At 36.4% G+C, this 17765-nt stretch overlaps 1 protein-coding gene across 1 annotated transcript in view; it reads right to left on the bottom strand.

Moving 5' to 3' along the window:
- The window catches only part of TMEM196 (transmembrane protein 196), a 66890-nt gene extending 56133 nt beyond the window's left edge, over positions 1 to 10757 (bottom strand). The window contains exon 1 of the mRNA XM_005679025.3: positions 9744 to 10757. Coding sequence (XP_005679082.1) covers positions 9744 to 9890 — 147 coding nt within the window. The 5' untranslated portion in view covers positions 9891 to 10757. The remainder of the gene's footprint in view (positions 1 to 9743) is intronic.

Below are 17765 nucleotides of genomic sequence, written 5' to 3'. Positions count from 1 at the left end.
GTGCACGTGCGTGCACACACACACACACACACACACACACACACATTCTTTCTTCAAGTGATTTAGGTTTCTATCTTGCTCCTGTAACTGATTTCACTTTCTGATCTTAAGTCACTAAATCCTAAATCCTTTAGGTTCTTATACCTTAGGTGAAGAAACTCACCTGCTAATATAAGTGGATAACAAAAGCAGGTGGAATTCTTAGGCAACATAGAATATTGTAAATATAAACTGCTACTGCCATTATTTATGTCATCATTATTTTCATTAATTATTTTAATTCCTCAGAGTTATCCATGTAGGAAATTAACAGGCAGAAAAAAGTCATGAAAGAACTAAAAATTCCAATAACCCAGCAAAAACAATGAGAAAATCAAGAACACATCTGTATTTGGTAGAACAAACAAAAAACACACCTCTTTATCCCAATGTTGACCTAGATATTATTCCTGTGATCCTGGAATAAGCACACTAAATCACAACTGTTACTATACCTAAAACTAGGTATGAAAAGTACATGTTTTCTAAGACCGGGTATATGACCTAAATGTTACTTCGTTTTGAGTCCAAGGTCAATTTCATCAACAGTCTTACAATAAACTTCCCCTTTAGGAATGTGTGAAAACAGAATGTCTGTAATACACAACAGAAGCCACATACAGGAAATGAATTTTCCAGAAATATAGCAAAAGCATGTGGTCATTATTGTGGGACAGTCACAGTTACTGAATACCTAACATTTATCAAGCCCTTTATATAAATACCATATTTAATTTTTAGAAAACTCCATGAAATAGTTAGTAGGATTGCTATTTTATGGATGAGTTAGCTGACTGCTCAGTGAGATAATTTAACTCATTCAAACTTAAACAACTAGAAACTGCTAGAGCTAGAATTTGACCCCAAGTCTCAATACTTCTAAAACCTGTTTTCATTTATTTGTATCATGCCAATACTACCAATTATACAAATGAACTCTTATATGTCAGGCAGCTGTAAGAATAATTGAGCATAAGGAACTTATGATCTTACAAATCTACCATTAACAATAGGAGAGTCATTTGAAGTTGGAGTTCGGTTTGTGATGTAAGTTTTTCACTTCCCTCAAGTCTCAAAGAGGCTTTCCAGGTGGTGCTAGTGGTAAAGAACCAGTCTGCCAATGTAGGTAGATAAGAGATGTGGATTCGATCCCTGGGTCTGGAAGATTCCTAGAGAAGGAAATGGCTATCCATTCCAGTATTTTTGCCTGGAAGATTCCATGGACAGAGGAGGCTGGTGAGCAATAGTCCATGGGGTTGCAAAGAGTCAGACACAACTGAGTGACTAACACACACACACATCTCAAGATTCCTCTCAAGTCTTTTTTTTGATCCCACGTACACATCTGGGAACCAAGGGCTGGTGTTTTGCCTTGAAATTGAGCAGGAATGCATTGGCCTCAAGCCCACCAAATTCTAAAAAGTAGAACTTACAAAGTTGAGCTGGGAATCAAGAGCAGACAAATCTTGCGATTCTTTCAGGACCCTTTTGAAGCTGGCCACATCCTATTCAGGTCAGGTAGAGCTTCACTTCCCAGTTTTTCTTTGAACATATCTTTGCTCTCACAAGTTTGGTCTCCTCAATCCCCGCCCCCCCTCCCCCCCAACTCTCCATTTTACTGTCCCTTCCATGACTTGACACATGTTAATAACTTTGCTTAGCACATCATCTTCTTCCCTCTGCTGCTGGAAATCTGCCTGATCTACAAGGCCTGGGTAAAGTTCTTCCTCCATGAGGATGGATATCCTTGATTATTGATACCTCTCACTTTGAGTGTATTTAAACAAATATGTCATTTTGTGTCTTCCTGATTGGCCTTATAATATTTAATGATTATTTAAGATGCATTATTTAGCTTTATTTTTCAATGCTAAAGCTTAAGATTTATGGGTAGGAACAGTTTAATCTAGTATCTCACACTCTTTTGAGAACATGGAGTTGCACGGTTGATCAGGTGACTTTATCAGTCTCTTCTGGAAAACAAACAGTGATCAGGACTTGGCCTTTATACCGTCGTGCCTGGCTCATAGATTGAAGTTGGGAGCAAATAATGAGGTCAGGCCTCAGTGAATGACTTTCTCACTTCATGAAAATTTCCCATGTTTCACACGAAGAAATTTTCTCTATTGATTATGAAATAAGACTGCCCTGGCTTTAAATACTAACTCAGCTAATTAAATAATGGTGTACTCTAGTTAAGTTCTTTTTCCTATATAAATTTTACAAAACAAAACATTGTTTATGAAGTTGTTATTATTAGAAATAAAATATATATAAAAGCATATGGACCATAGTTAACTATTAATAAATCATGCCTAGTATTATTTCTACAGGACAAGTAGCTCTGTCCTCCACAGTAATATGCTTAACCACTAATTTATTTCTGTCTTATTTTTTCCCAGTATTTAGTGACAGATCAAGAACTCATGGAAGTTTCAATTGCTTCTTGAGTTGCATTACTGCTAAAAATCATGGTCACTAAATAACATGAGAGTTAGTTATGTTTTAAAGGCTATTGGGGTAGTTCAGGCAAAACCATACAAATTTCCAGGTTATTGAGTATCTTTGTCAGAAGTGTTACTCTGCATTTTTATTCTGACTTTATAACAATAACTTCTATTGTTTTACATATATGTTTTGAGGACTTCATGGTACAAAAGTAGTTATCATATCCCCCCTGTTTGACTTGCCTAATTTAGATAACTGTCTAATTTATCTGATTATCAAATATTTTCATCATAGAGCTTCCACTAACCTCTCCACCTCCAACAGAAAAACAGACAGAGACAAGTGTCTTACAATGGCAGCTGTTCTCCCATTCAGTTTTAAGCTGCATATCTACATGACTTTTCCAATGTAAATATTTTGGTATATTTTTGTCGTTGCTAATGTATAATGTATACCAGTTCAGTTCAGTTCAGACTCTCAGTCGTGTCCAACTCTTTGCGACCCCATGAATCGCAGCACACCAGGCCTCCCTGTCCATCACCAACTCCTGGAGTTCACTCAGACTCACGTCCATCGAGTCAGTGATGCCATCCAGCCATCTCATCCTCCGTCGTCCCCTTCTCCTCCTGCCCCCAATCCCTCCCAGCATCAGAGTCTTTTCCAATGAGTCAGCTCTTCGCATGAGGTGGCCAAAGTACTGGAGTTTCAGCTTTAGCATCATTCCTTCCAAAGAAATCCCAGGGCTGATCTCCTTCAGAATGGACTGGTTGGATCTCCTTGCAGTCCAAGGGACTCTCAAGAGTCTTCTCCAACACCACAGCTCAAAAGCATCAATTCTTTGGTGCTCAGCTTTCTTCACAGTCCAATTCTCACATCCATACATGACCACAGGAAAAACCATAGCCTTGACTAGACGGACCTTTGTTGGCAAAGTAATGTCTCTGCTTTTGAATATGCTATCTAGGTTGGTCATAACTTTCTTCCAAGCAGTAAGCATCTTTTAATTTAATGTATACAATGTAAGTCAAAAACTAACTAGATGCTATACATGAATATGCAGGGTCTGTAGCTCAGTTGGTAAAGAATCTGCCTGTTATGTAGGAGACCAGGTTCAATCCCTGAGTCAGGAAGATCTCCTGGAGAAGGAAATGGCAACCCAGTCCAGTATTCTTGCCTGGAAAGTCCTGTGGACAAGAGGAGCCTAGCAGGCTACAGTCCATGGGGTCACAAGAGTCAGACACAACTTAGTGACTAAACCAACCAACCAACAATACATGAAAAGAAAAACAAAAGCAAAAATGAGAGTCAAACTAGAGTTGGTTAAGGATGTTGGAGACATATTGAGAACCAGTGTATCACTAGTAGGTTATAGGTCCTGGTTGTCATGGAGCTGAATAGGGCAGTAGAAGTAAGGAGCAGCTAATGTTCACTGTGCAGTTACTTCTGGCCAGACTCAGTATTGACAGCTTTATAAGCATTGCCTTAGCTTCACAACAACTTCACAGTAACCCAATAATAGGTACTGTTATTTCTCTCCCTGACTTAGTGAAGAAGCATAAGTTATCCAGAGCCACAGTAATATAGAGTGAGATGTATGAATCCCATGTACCATTTATTATGAGTACAGTATACATACAGATTAGATCTGCATTCATGAGAAGGATTGCAAGGCTTTATACATCACAGAGCAAAGTAGCAGCATAACTTTTTTTTTCCTCTTTCTCTTTTTCTGCGAGAAAGATGCTCAATGAGTCTCTCTATACTATTACCTATTTATTCTTCCATTGTCCATGTACTTCAACAACTCTGTGCTCAGTCATGTCCAACTCTTGGCAACCCTATGGACTGTAGCCTGCTAGGCTCCTCTGTCCATGGTGTGTACACACACACCAAAATCTATTCTAGTTTTTACTGAATTTTAAAGACAGGCATTTCAGTTTGGATGGCTGGGTTATATCTCCCAACTACTACTATAATTAAGTATGATCTGAGGGCTGAGTGAATATTCAGGAAGGTTAAATTGCTTAGCTGTATTCAAAGCACATAATGTATGACCTGGCTAACAAGTCAATATAGAGATCTAACTTGAACATTTTATGCAAAAACATCCAAATTAAAGATATGACTATGTCTAGATCATGTTTGTATGAAGCAAACCGTCAACAAATAGGTGATTGATGCCATTATTATCATTTTTTCCCTAATATGTCTATGGCAAATTCTTCAAGACCACTTTTACCCTTGAATAAGGGCCAAAATCCTGAAACAGAATTTGTCATGTGTTCTGGATAGAAATTTCAATGCATGACTCTTACATATGGGTGAAATATTGACTAAAACAAACAAACAAAAACTATTGTCAGATATTGACAAAATTCACTGTTTTCCTCCCATCATGTCATTATCAATCAATGCCAGAAATAGGCATTTTACTTTTTTTTTTTTGACAGAGTATGGTTCCTTGAATAATAACTACATATTCCAACTGTTTAGCTTGTCTAACTTATCTAATTGCCACTTATTTAATTGCCCTGATTCCAGTAGATAACAAGTAGCACTTGAGAATAAGAGTATGACTCAGATAAAGAAAATATTCTTTACCTGGGCTCTAGATAGCCATGAAGGGGCCTTATTATACCCAGAAACTTGATATAAAAATTAGTCTGTATGTTCAAAAAACAATATGTATGCATGGAGAAATATCTGTGAGGTTGTACACTAAATTTATAATGTTGGCTAATTTTGATGATGTGGTAGGGAAGAGAACTTCAGTTTTGATTTTTTTTAACCCTTTGCAACAGGAATTATAAATTACTTATATAATTAAAATTAATTTAAAAATTGGATATAAATGTACAGTTGTAGTTTTTTTCTGAGGATAGGGCACTGTTTTCATCTCATGATAAATAATATGAGTCCTTTATGTTATATATTCTAACTTTGGAAAAAATGATGCATTATATAGCCAGAGACATACTAGCTTCAAATTTTGTACATTTGAAGTAACTGTTTGAGGGGTTTCTTTCACTTTGTCTTTTTTTTTTTTTTTTCCTTAAATGAACTGAATAGACTTAAATATTAGAAACAACATTTTGGAGCAACTATCATTTATATACAGCACTTCATTTCTTTTGCTCTGGTATGGATTAGGATGTACAGTAGGTGAATTTCAACACAATCTTACAGTTGGCTGAGTTGTTGCCATGGTGAATCAGGAATCCACAATCAGAAATCCACATACTAAGTATGTGACTTGACTAGGCTATAAGTTTCATTAAAATATCAGATTTTTGAAGCAGATAAAGTTATGGTGTACAAATTAAGAATGCTCCAGAAGAAATAAAATCACTCAAACTTTATGATTTTGTTAAGAAAATTGTGAATAGTTTAAAAGATTATTTTATATGTGGGGTAAAGGAGCTTAAGGAAAGTTCTTTTAGTACATCTATAGAATGAATATCAGATATACATGGATGGAATTTAGCATGGTATGTATAAAATAAAACTCTATCAGATGTTTTTCTGGACACCACCATTTGAATCTTTAGATTTCAAAATGCCAATTTAGAGCAACAAAATAAAATTTCCTTGGATCTGTGTACCACTGAATACGATCCATTCACATTATAGATGATGTACTGGAGACTGAGAAATTGATGATCCTACAGCCGCTTGGAGACACAGTCCTGTCTAACTCCCTGTCACTGTATCTTACACATCGATTATATTTCACATGCCTATGTCTTCTCCAAAGCAGTTTATTCAATGGTTCATTTATTGTTATCTAGTAGTAATGTGTTATTTCATGTTTTCAATGAGGTATCTATATAAACTACAACAAAGAATCAAGAAGAGGTCAAAATCCTATAAGGCACTTATAGCTTTCTTTTGCTATGAAATTACAGTTTAAATTTTTTTTCCTTCTAATTGCCCACATCTTTTAGACTGGTCCCAGGTGCCATAACAACCATTTACCTTATTATGAAATAGTGACTGGAAATAATCGTATAAACATCCATCTTATGGATTTTAAGCCCCTTTTCTTTGTACTGTTTTATTTTCAAGCCACTTAAAATTTTGGCCCAATAAGTTTTACAATAAACCAAAAATATCCAACAATAATTTAAGTCCAAATAATCAAAATAGTTGCCTAAATTCTTAGTGCATTTGATCCAGATTAAAAGCTTATGATGTTGAGGTCCATATATAATAAGCAATCCCTTCATAGTACAGTTTTATTTCTATTGGCTTCTAAAATTGAAAGCAAAATCTGGTAATAATGATATTTATGTATTGAAAAAAACTTCATGGCACCAATCAAAATACACTCTGATTATGGATTATGACCTGAAAAGTTAATAATTATACAATCCCATCTAGTGTTTATAAATAACATAAGATTTTTAATTCATATAATACCAAAGAGATGAATAGTTATCAGTCTGGTTTTCTACTGCATATTCCTGGGGTCTCTTTGGAAATTAAGAATTGTTAGTATTATTATTTTATTAAAACTATGAGGAAATAATCTGAGACTGGCACACAGCCTCTCATGGTCTGGTCCCTACCATTCTTTCCATCCTTATCTATCCCTCACACACCTAAGCCTCAGAAAAAGATAAGAGCTTATTCTTCCTGAAACACAACCCATCCTGTCTGTTTTTTGTTTTCAACCTTGCTGCCTAGAAGGTTTTCTTTCTGAGGCCTTCACTGCCATTCTGTGCACCCAAAACTAGCTATGTGCATTTACTCACTGCGTCCTACATATCAGACATTTTACTAAGAACATACCTTGTGCCGTCTAACAACCCTACTTAACAGAGTATAAGGAAACTTTGGCTAGTCAACCAGATAGTAAATGGCTAAAAGCTGACCTGCAATCTACACCCAGGCAGACTCCAGATTTCATACTATGATACATTCCTTCCAAGTTTCAATAAACTTTGAAGATCAAGAGAAAAATAATACTTCTTCCAAGGTTATTTCTTCTCTCCCCTGTATCTGTAACTCCTTGAAGTCAAACTCTAATTTCTCACCACTGGTAAAGGAAGTGACATATCCATCTTACTTCCTCAGCTTGGCATTCTGATTCATCTTAATAGTCTTTGTGTTAAACAGTAAAATGCTTTGCATGCGGCAAGCCCTCTATAAATATTGGTTACATGAATTCATAGTCAGAATTGTGATAATCCAGACTGTATCACAAATGACCTCTGAAAAATTATTTTAAAAATCAAGATAGCAAGACTATAATTTGATAAACAATGGTCAAATTTAGACATTTGTTTCTTTGCAAATGTGATTTATTGAATTTATAAAAGTTACCAACTCTTTTGGCACTCAAATTTCAAATCGGTTCATTCAATCACATGGATTTATTTTTAAACTTTTTTTTTTTTTACTGAATCAGACAATAGAATTTGAACCTATTATTTCAGAATCATAGGTGAATCTGGTTACTCTGCAAAGCAAAATGTTTAAAAAAGAAAGAAATATTTATGATAATGACTGTGCTTTACTATTTTGCTTTTCACTGAGCTGCTTCAATTTTTTTTTTGTACATACACATGTCAACTCATCTAGATAATTGGTAAATAGCCAAGAAAGAGAGAAAAAAAATTTAAAAAATTTTTTCTTAAATGACACCAAGCAAATGCAACCATCTTTTTATTCATGAAGGTAAACTGGATACTTAAATGGTATTTTGAGACAACCTACATTCGCTTACTCAATTTTCTAAACTTCAGAGGGAAATTAATTTGAAGACTATTTAAGTGTTCTTCCTCACAAGCCACCAAAAGATCACATTTTCTCCCGCTTGATTTAAATGTTGACATTACATTTCATTTTGAAAACTGGTAGAAGTTTTCAAGTTTATTTATGTTTAATCAAATAATAATGCGAACTACAACTCTCAAAATAATCACTACTACATATAAGATGTAAAATAACTAGCTTTAAGATTTGCCTTTTATTTAGTCTTTCATACTTATATTTAAAATAATACAGCAAAAGGTAATTATTTATGGTTGCTGGGACTTACTGAATTTAAAACAAGGATTCTTAGAAGAATCCAGCGTTAGAACTGAATACCATTTTTCTTTTAATTTCTGCAATTTAAAAACATTCTCCTCACTTAGAAAAGTAAAAGTATAAAAACTCATTTTCTAAAGCATAATTATGCCAGTTTAAAGAATGCTAGAACTTCACTTAAAAATGAATTGCTTCAGAATTACTCTTGAACTCATACATTATCATTTTTTTTCCTCAGATACCTAAAGCACAAATAACTAAGCCATGATTGTTAATTATACTAATTATCAGTGACAGAATAACATCTTATTAAATTATCTTACAAAATAGAATCAAGCTAAAGATCCAGAAGGATATGGATAGAAGAGCTATATAACTTAAAGGAGAAGAAAAACTGATTTGCACAAGTAGGTTCACACTAGGAATAGTGCTGAGTTATTCTATTGATCCTGGGTGGAAGGAGTGGGTCTTTAAGGTTTTCCTGGAGATTCACCCACAGTAAATAAATTCGAAGCTCCCTGGGTCTGCTGTCTGACCTAAAGAAAATTATGACATTTTCTCTGACCATTAGTTAGTCTTTAAGCTGAGTTATTCTTGAATCAGAATGTTGCTACATATCATTTGTTGTTTACCTTATTCCCTAGAACTTACGAAAGAGTTTTATAAAGGGAAAATTAAGAGCAGTGTTTTCTGGGATGAAATCCTCCTTTCATACTCATATCATATTTCTCTTTATGACATCTGTGTTGTCTTTAGTGTACTTTGGGCACTGTTACCGAGAAATAAATGCATAACTCTACCCTTGCTTGTTGGTGGTGTAAGAAAATGATGTAACACTTTCATTTTGATTTTCTTTGTAAAAGTATGGAGGCTGAGCCTGCCCTTGACAGGTGTGACCCCCGCCCCCACCCCCACCCCCACCCCCAATCAGCCCCACTGGGCAAGCTTTTGCAGATTCAGCCAGTGGAAACTGCCCTCCCCCAACTTTAAACAAAGCCATTTAATTTGGTGTCAAGTCAAGGTAAGCAAAAAAAAAATTACTAATAATTAAAGGACAACATACAGAGGCATAGCCTGCGACATGAACCTACACCCAAGCCAGAGGAGATTCATGATTTTCAACCCCAGGGAGGGAGTGACTAACGCGCGCGCACACTGACCATCACCGTAAAGAGGTAAAGAGAGAGTGAAATGGCTCAACGTACACACACCCCGCTCCATACCGGGGACGAGTCTCCAAGCTGCGGCTTGTGCTCTCGGAGGGCCAGGCTGAAGCTGACCGCCCCCACTGCCACGCTGGACGCCCCCAGCCCTATCTCCAGCACGGAGAGCACCAGGAGGCTCCCAATAATCTGGCCGCTGGTGCACATCCTTCTTCGGTCATCATTCCTTCCAGGTCAGAGAGGGAAGCCGACCATCCACCTTCTTCCTTCCACTCTCCTCCTTATCCCCTCTGCCCGCTACCAGACCCCCAAACTTTTTTTTCTTCACCAGAGAAGCATTATCCACAAGGACTGGATTTCCTGAACCGGAGACCCTCTTCCCTGACCGGGTCAGAAGCAGAGTTGCTCCACCCCTGGCACGTTCAGACAGGGATCATAGAAGGATTTTTCCCGGTCGGTGGTCGGAGTCCAGGAGAGGAGAGCACACTGGCAGAAAGGGCTTTCAATAAGGAGCCAGAAGCCTGGGGGAGCCAGGGAGCTGGGAGCCCTGCTCTGGAGTCGAGGCGCTGTCCAGAGTTCTGCCGCGTCCCAAGTCTCCGCAGGGAAATCCCGTTCTCTCCTCTGCTTCCGAGACCCTTTCAGGCTCCCTTTTCTTTCCCCTCAAGTACATGAGCTTTGCTTCCCCAGATCCTAAGCGGGACTGCTCAGAGCATCTCTCGTCCTCTCGCTGGGTCTCCTTTCCTTTGCTTTCGTGGTAACACGAAGTGCTTCTACGAGTCCCTCGGTCCCCAGGCTGAGCGGGCGGATGATATTCAGCACCACGCTCCTCACAGTTGCTGTGTCGCCAGAAAAAGCGACCTTGTCTGATGGCCTTTTCCTGTCTGGATTTCTTCTCCCTCGTCGTCGTCCTCTTTCTCTCCCCCTCTCTGGATCTGATTCTCTCTCATTGCAGTGACCTCATTGGGATTTAAGAGGTTGACGGAGGAGGGAAAAGCTTGATGTATTTGTGGGTGCAGGACCAATACTCTTGACTGACCCTTGCTCGGCCCCACTTGGGGACCCTTACCACAGAGATCCAAGCGATACCTTCCTTCGCACTCTCCCACCCACCCCCACCCCGCCCCGTTTGCTCCCTCCTGGGCTTCTGTCCAGATGGGAGGGGAGGTGATGCCTGCGTCAACACGGGGCTCGTTCTGTGTGAAACTTTCTTTTGCGTGTACACGGGGTGATATGGGAGCGCAGTGAATGAAGAAAGGCAGAGAGAGCAAAGGGGATGGAGAAGGTACAGACTCCTAAATTCAACAGGACTTCCAAAGGACCTTCACGGAGGAACTCCCCTCTCAAGAAGAGTTACTCCCCAGCATGTTTTAAGGAGCTGCCATGACCTGTTATCCTCCCTGTTGAACGTGGGGAAGATGCAGTTGGTTGGGGCCACACTTCTCCAGGGAAGTGGCAGTGGTTCCTCCTCAGCTGGCAGACCCAACTCTCTCTGAGCACGTTCTGGGTTGCATCACGAGACCACACGCCTGGGACCAGGCATTCTCACTCAAATTCAAGAGATGTGTACATTTAAGAACTAAATAGAAACAACATTATTTTTTTTTAAGAAAACAAAAACAAAAATCTGCCTCATTGCACACTTTATGATAGTTGGCACTCATCAGAATCCTTAGAGCAAGGGCCAGCCATGGTTCAGGTATTTTGGGTTTGTAATCGGATGCACATGGGACTCTAGAAGTCTGGGAATCACTGAGTCTGGGCTCAGTTTCACGTTCCTGATTTGGTTTCATGAAAAATCCCAAGGTATTCTATCAGGAAGATGCAAAGAGTGCGGAGTGGGGGATGATAAGTGTTTGTGGGTCATCTTTCTCAAAAACTGGTTTCTGGGGAATTTGGAAATGGCGTGAAGGAAAACAGAAGAAAAGAGGGCTGAGAACACACTGCACAAGATCAGGGAATCTCTGAATGCATGTAGACTAGAGCAGTAGTTACTTCTGATTAGAAGTTTTTTCCTCTTTTTTTTTTTAAACCCCAGTGCTGGGAACATTAAAGTTGAGTGATATACAGCCTATATAATAAGTGCCAGTTCTACATTTCTTAAATTTCAGAACTTGTTTCATTGTTTACATTCAACTGTACAGTATAATTTACTTTCCTTATGATATATTTATATTCCATTTTTAATGGAATCTTCTTCCCTTAAAAAAAGCAAGGAAGGAAGAATTATAAAGTATTAGAAACTTAATAAGTCTTAAAGAGTCTTCAGTTATTGTGGTATTTGGAAAAGAACTCAAGTAGTCTCAATAATCGGTGAATTTACTTTCCACCCCTTAAAACACTCAGTCCACTAACAATCATTCATATAGCTTTTTATTTTAGGGAAGAATAATTTATTTTATTTAAATCTTACAAAAGTCATTTAATGATCCAATTCATATACAGAAATAATGGAACATCTAGGTTCTCTTACTCTTTGTGTATCTTTAGTCATTACTTTCCTTTTTTCATTCTTCTCCATCAAAAAGAGAAATTTATAGTCATTGCTAAAATAGATTGGTTAATGCAGCCATATAAAAAGAAGTGTAACGTACAGGAAGGGAAATTAATTTTTAGAGGTAATGTTAGCAATGGATGAATTTCCCAGAGAGAAAGAAAGGGATATTATGTATTATGATTGAATTTTCATCTTTGAATGTAATAGGTAGAAATGTGTTTTCTTATAACCCCAAAGCCTAATCATATGTTTGAATATAACCAATTTTCATTTTTTGAAAGTCAAATATACATATATAATATCACTTATACATAGAATCTTTTTTAAGAAAGAGGTACAAATGAACTTATCTACAAAACAGAAATAGAGTCACAGATGTAGAAAATAAACATGCTTATCAGTAGGTAAGAGGTGAGAGGAATAAATTGGAAGATTGGGATTGACATATACATACTACTCTATATAAAATAGATAACTAATAAGGATCTACTGTATAGCACAGGGAACTCGACTCAGTACTCTGCAGTGGACAATATGGGGAAACAAATCTAAAAAAGAGTGGATATATGTATAGCTGATTCTCTTTGCTGTATACCTGAAACTGACACAACTGTAAATCAACTATATTCCAATAAAAATAAAGAAATAAATTAAATCCATCCTCACTTACATATGACTAACAAAAAGCCACCCCAAAATGGAAATATTTATAGAAATAAAATAAAAACAATCATCACCACAAATTACTGTTTTATATTTAAAAACATGAAGATCAATGTTATTAGAACTTTAAAAAAATCTTACATTACTTATTCTGGGAGACAAAATGTATTTTGCATGCCCTTTTAAATGTTGGAAAGATCTCCACCTCCAAGTAAATGCAGGACCATTACATTTTGCTCTTATTTGTGGAAATCATAGCAAAAAAATGGGTTCAGTCAGCATCCTCTCTCAAAATTATTTATCAGGGAAAGAATTATAGGAAAAACAATAAATCTAGAGAAAAACAAACAGACAAAAAATACATTGGTATCCTAACACCAGTGGCTCTACAATTGGAGATTTTAATTTTTCTTATGCTATGGTACACCAAAAAAGCTATTCATAAGGTCCACTGATACACATATGAAAGAAAGTGAAAGTGAAGTCACTCAGTCTTGTCTGACTCTTTGCGACCCCATGGACTGTAGCCTACCAGGTTGCTCCGTCCATGGGATTTTCCAGACAAGAATACTGGAGTGGGTTGCCATTTCCTTCTCTAGATCTCCCCAACCCAGGGATTGAACCCAGGTCTCCTGCATTGTAGGCAGATGCTTTACCATCTGAGCCACCAGAGACGTCTACATATATAGTATAGTATAGATATATATATAGTTCATTCAGTACTTATACTTCCTCAATAGGAGCAATAGTACAAAAACTCTCAAGTTTGCCACCTTCTGGTTCATATAGGGCACAATGAATATGAATTTTGCAACTCAAAATAATTCTTATTAAATTTACTAGCTAATCAGAAAAAATCCTCCATAATTGCTTTCTTTAAGGACCTAAGTCTGCCAATAAGTATTTAAGTATTCTGAGATGTTCACAGACCCATCTACCCAAATTAGATTTATCTGTCAGTTCAGTTGCTCAGTCATGTCCGACTCTTTGTGACCCTATGGACTGCAGTACTCCAGGCTTCCCTGTCTATCACCAACTCCCAGAGTTCACTTAAACTCATGTCCATTGAGTCAGTGATGTCATCCAACCATCTCATCCTCTGTCATCCCCTTCTCCTCTTGCCTTCAATCTTTCCCAGCATCAGGGTTTTCCCAGTGAGTCAGTTCTTCACATCAGGTGGCCAGAGAATAAGAGTTTCAGTTTCAGCATCAGTCCTTGGAATGAATATTCAGGACTGATTTCCTCTAGGGTGGACTAGTTGGATATCCTTACTGTCCAAGGGACTTTCAAATGTCTTCTCCAACACCACAGCTCAAAAGCATCAATTATTCGGCGCTCAGCTTTCTTTATAGTCCAACTCACATCCATACACAACTACTGGAAAAACCATACCTTTGACTAGATGGACCTTTGTTGGCAAAGTAATGTCTCTGCTTTTTAATAAGCTGTCTAGGTTTATAAATAAGTTAGATTTATACAATTGTTTTATTAAATTATAGTTAACATACAACATTATATTAGATTTAGGCAGACTACATAGTGACTTGACATTTATCTATATTATGAGTTGACTACCACAAATCTAGTAATCATCTTTCACCATACAAAGGTATTATACTATTATTGACTATATTCCCTGTGCCATATATAGAAATTTTAATACATGGATAAAGGAAAATCCAGGAGCTGGGAAATAAGTTCCACCTGTCTTAATATGGTCAAGTAAGTTGCTGAAATAATCAGTCTAGTCTTAATACAAGGTTAGTAAATGAAAAGGTCAAAATTTGAACTGATTAATTTTGAAAATTGGTTTAAAGTGTTCAAGCTATTATAAATTTTTCAGTTTTGTGATCTAAAGTCACAAAAGTTACAAGATCTTTGATCTAAAGATGAAAGATCTAAAAACTATAGTTTGTACTAATGTGATCTTAGACCTGTCCTGAGTGACCAAAGCAGTACATACGATTAAGAAAAATAAAAAATAAAAAATCACAAAATTATTACAAACCATTTAGCAGTTCTTAAAGTGCTACAAGCCTATATAATATTTCAATACTCTAGTCAGTGTGGCTAAAAGTAAAGACTTAGTTAGGATTTTACAGAGTAATTCTGCTTTAAAAGGGGAAAAAACTGGCGAGAGTTTTTTCCTTATTTAAAGCTCAAGAAGAGGTAATTAAACCTGAATTTATCTTCTGCCTTTTGTCTTCTAGTGTTAATATCTACTAGTAACTTCAGTGTTTATGAAAATTAGAGAAATTATAGTACTTAGCATTATATTTATCACAATTTTCCATTTATGTCTGAAATATCTTTTGATTATTACTGATTTTAAGCATGTATAAAACCTCAATTGCATATTTTATACTGATACCGACTTTTTAATAAAGAATGTGAGTATTTATACTCCTAACCTGTATGGAGTAATTGGTCCTGGGTTTAATCTCCTACCACATACATTTAAATAAACAGTGCACGAGAGACAGTGCAGAAGTGTAATCCCTGTGAGAAGACAAGCAAGGTTTTCTCTTGTGGTCTGTTTGACTACAGGCATCTAACAAGCTGTTTCACAAGAAGAGTATGAAGCAGAGCACAGTAATCTTAACAGAATTCATGGGACAAACAGCAGAGTTCTTGGAGGCTGAGGTCGCCAGTATTTTCAGGACAGAGTACTAGAGAAGAGGATGTTTCATAAAGAGATCCATAAATCTCCAAAAAGTGTTATATGGACATAAGTTGTAGAAGAATAGGTATGTAAAAATGAATTTAAGTAAAAATGACCAATTATTTTCTATATTTGATGTAAATGACAAACACATATATCCAAGAGGCTCAATAAACTGTAAATAGAATAAACACAACAAGGCATACCACAATCAAATTTCTGGAAAATAGTGGTAAGGATTAAAAATTAAAAGCAGGAAAAAGGATGGAAAAAGGATGCACTATATATAGAGAAAAAGAGGCAAGGATGCCAGGCTTCTCATCTAAAGTTTTCCAATCCAGATGACAAGTGAATGATAATTTAAAGTACTGAAACTTAAAAACAATAAAAAATCTATTAATCTAGAATCATATTCCCAGGAAAAATACCATAAAAAGTGAAAGAGAAACAGATTGTCAGAGCAACAAAAACTGAGACAATTTGCTTAGTAAATTTACTCAGTGAAGACATGAGATCTTCACTTTAATAAGTATTAAAAGAAATATTCTTCAAACAGAATTAAAATATATTAGAAGGAAACAGACCTACACAAACAAATGCTGAGCATCATAATGCAACACAGAAGAATAACCATGAACAGTATTTTTTCTCAGTTTTAGTCTCAAATAGAGTAAGAAATATGTACTGAAAACAGAGCTGCCATGCAAGAAACAGAGTCTGCAGTTCCAGCACAGCCAAAAGAAATTTACAGTGGAAACAAAGGATATAATGTTTACAGAAGAAAAACCACAGAATCTAGAATCTTTACAACTTAATATTCTTATCCTAGATATGATAAAAACATTATCCAAAATATGATGGACCCCCAAATAAATTTCTTTCTCTCAACAGAGAGAGGAAAAAACAAGTCTGACCAGAAAATGAAGCAGATGTTGAAACTAACAGATAAGGATTTTATGACAGTACTTACAATTATCTGCAATGAACTAAAAGAAAACATTTTTAAGCAATGAATATTTCAGTAGAGAAATAGGAATTCTTAGCAAAGGTAATATAAATTTAAATAAGGAAATTCTAGAAGTAAAAACTACAATATTTGAAATAAAACTGGAAGGACTAAGCTCAATGAACATGACAGAGAAGAGTAAGTTAGTTTGAATAAGGATAAATAAATATTAATAATTATAGTAAATGATGTAATAATAGTTATGGTAATTATAGTGATTAATAATTATAGTATTTAATACAATAGTTATAGTAGTGATTATAGTAAATAATACTTAAAGCAAATAATGATAATTATATACATAATACATTACAGTAAGTAAGACTTCCCTGGTAACTCAGCCAGTAAAGAATCTGCCTGCAATGTGGGAGACCTGGGTTGGGAAGGTCCCCTGGAAAAGGGAATGGCTATCCATTCCAGTATTCTTGCCTGGAGAATTCCATGGACAGAGGAAGCTGACAGGCTACAGTTCATGGAGTCGTGGAGTGTCAGACACAACTGAGCAACTTTCATTTTCATAAGTAATAGAAACTTTTAAAAATAAATGGTGGTAATCAACTTGCCTGACTTCAGGCTCTACTACAAAGCCACAGTCATCAAGACAGTATGGTACTGGCACAAAGACAGACATATAGATCAATGGAACAAAATAGAAAGCCCAGAGATAAATCCACACACATATGGACACCTTATCTTAAACAAAGGAGGCAAGAATATACAATGGAGTAAAGACAATCTCTTTAACAAGTGGTGCTGGGAAAACTGGTCAACCACTTGTAAAAGAATGAAACTGGATCACTTTCTAACACCCCACACAAAGATGAACTCAAAATGGATTAAAGATCTAAACGTAAGACCAGAAACTATAAAACTCCTAGAGGAGAACATAGGCAAAACACTCTCCGACATAAATCACACCAGGGTCCTCTATGATCCACCTTCCAGAATACTGGAAATAAAAGCAAAAATAAACAAATGGGATCTAATTAAAATTAAAAGCTTCTGCACAACAAAGGAAAATATAAGCAAGGTGAAAAGACAGCCTTCTGAATGGGAGAAAATAATAGCAAATGAAGCAACTGACAAACAACTAATCTCAAAAATATACAAGCAACTTCTGCAGCTCAATTCCAGAAAAACAAACGACCCAATCAAAAAATGGGCCAAAGAACTAAATAGACATTTCTCCAAAGAAGACATACAGATGGCTAACAAACACATGAAAAGATGCTCAATGTCACTCATTATTAGAGAAAT

Source organism: Capra hircus, chromosome 4 (assembly GCF_001704415.2).
Source record: "Capra hircus breed San Clemente chromosome 4, ASM170441v1, whole genome shotgun sequence".
Classification (NCBI taxonomy): domain Eukaryota; kingdom Metazoa; phylum Chordata; class Mammalia; order Artiodactyla; family Bovidae; genus Capra; species Capra hircus.
Note: the sequence above shows the minus strand (reverse complement) of the source record. Positions and strands in the feature narration are given on the sequence as shown.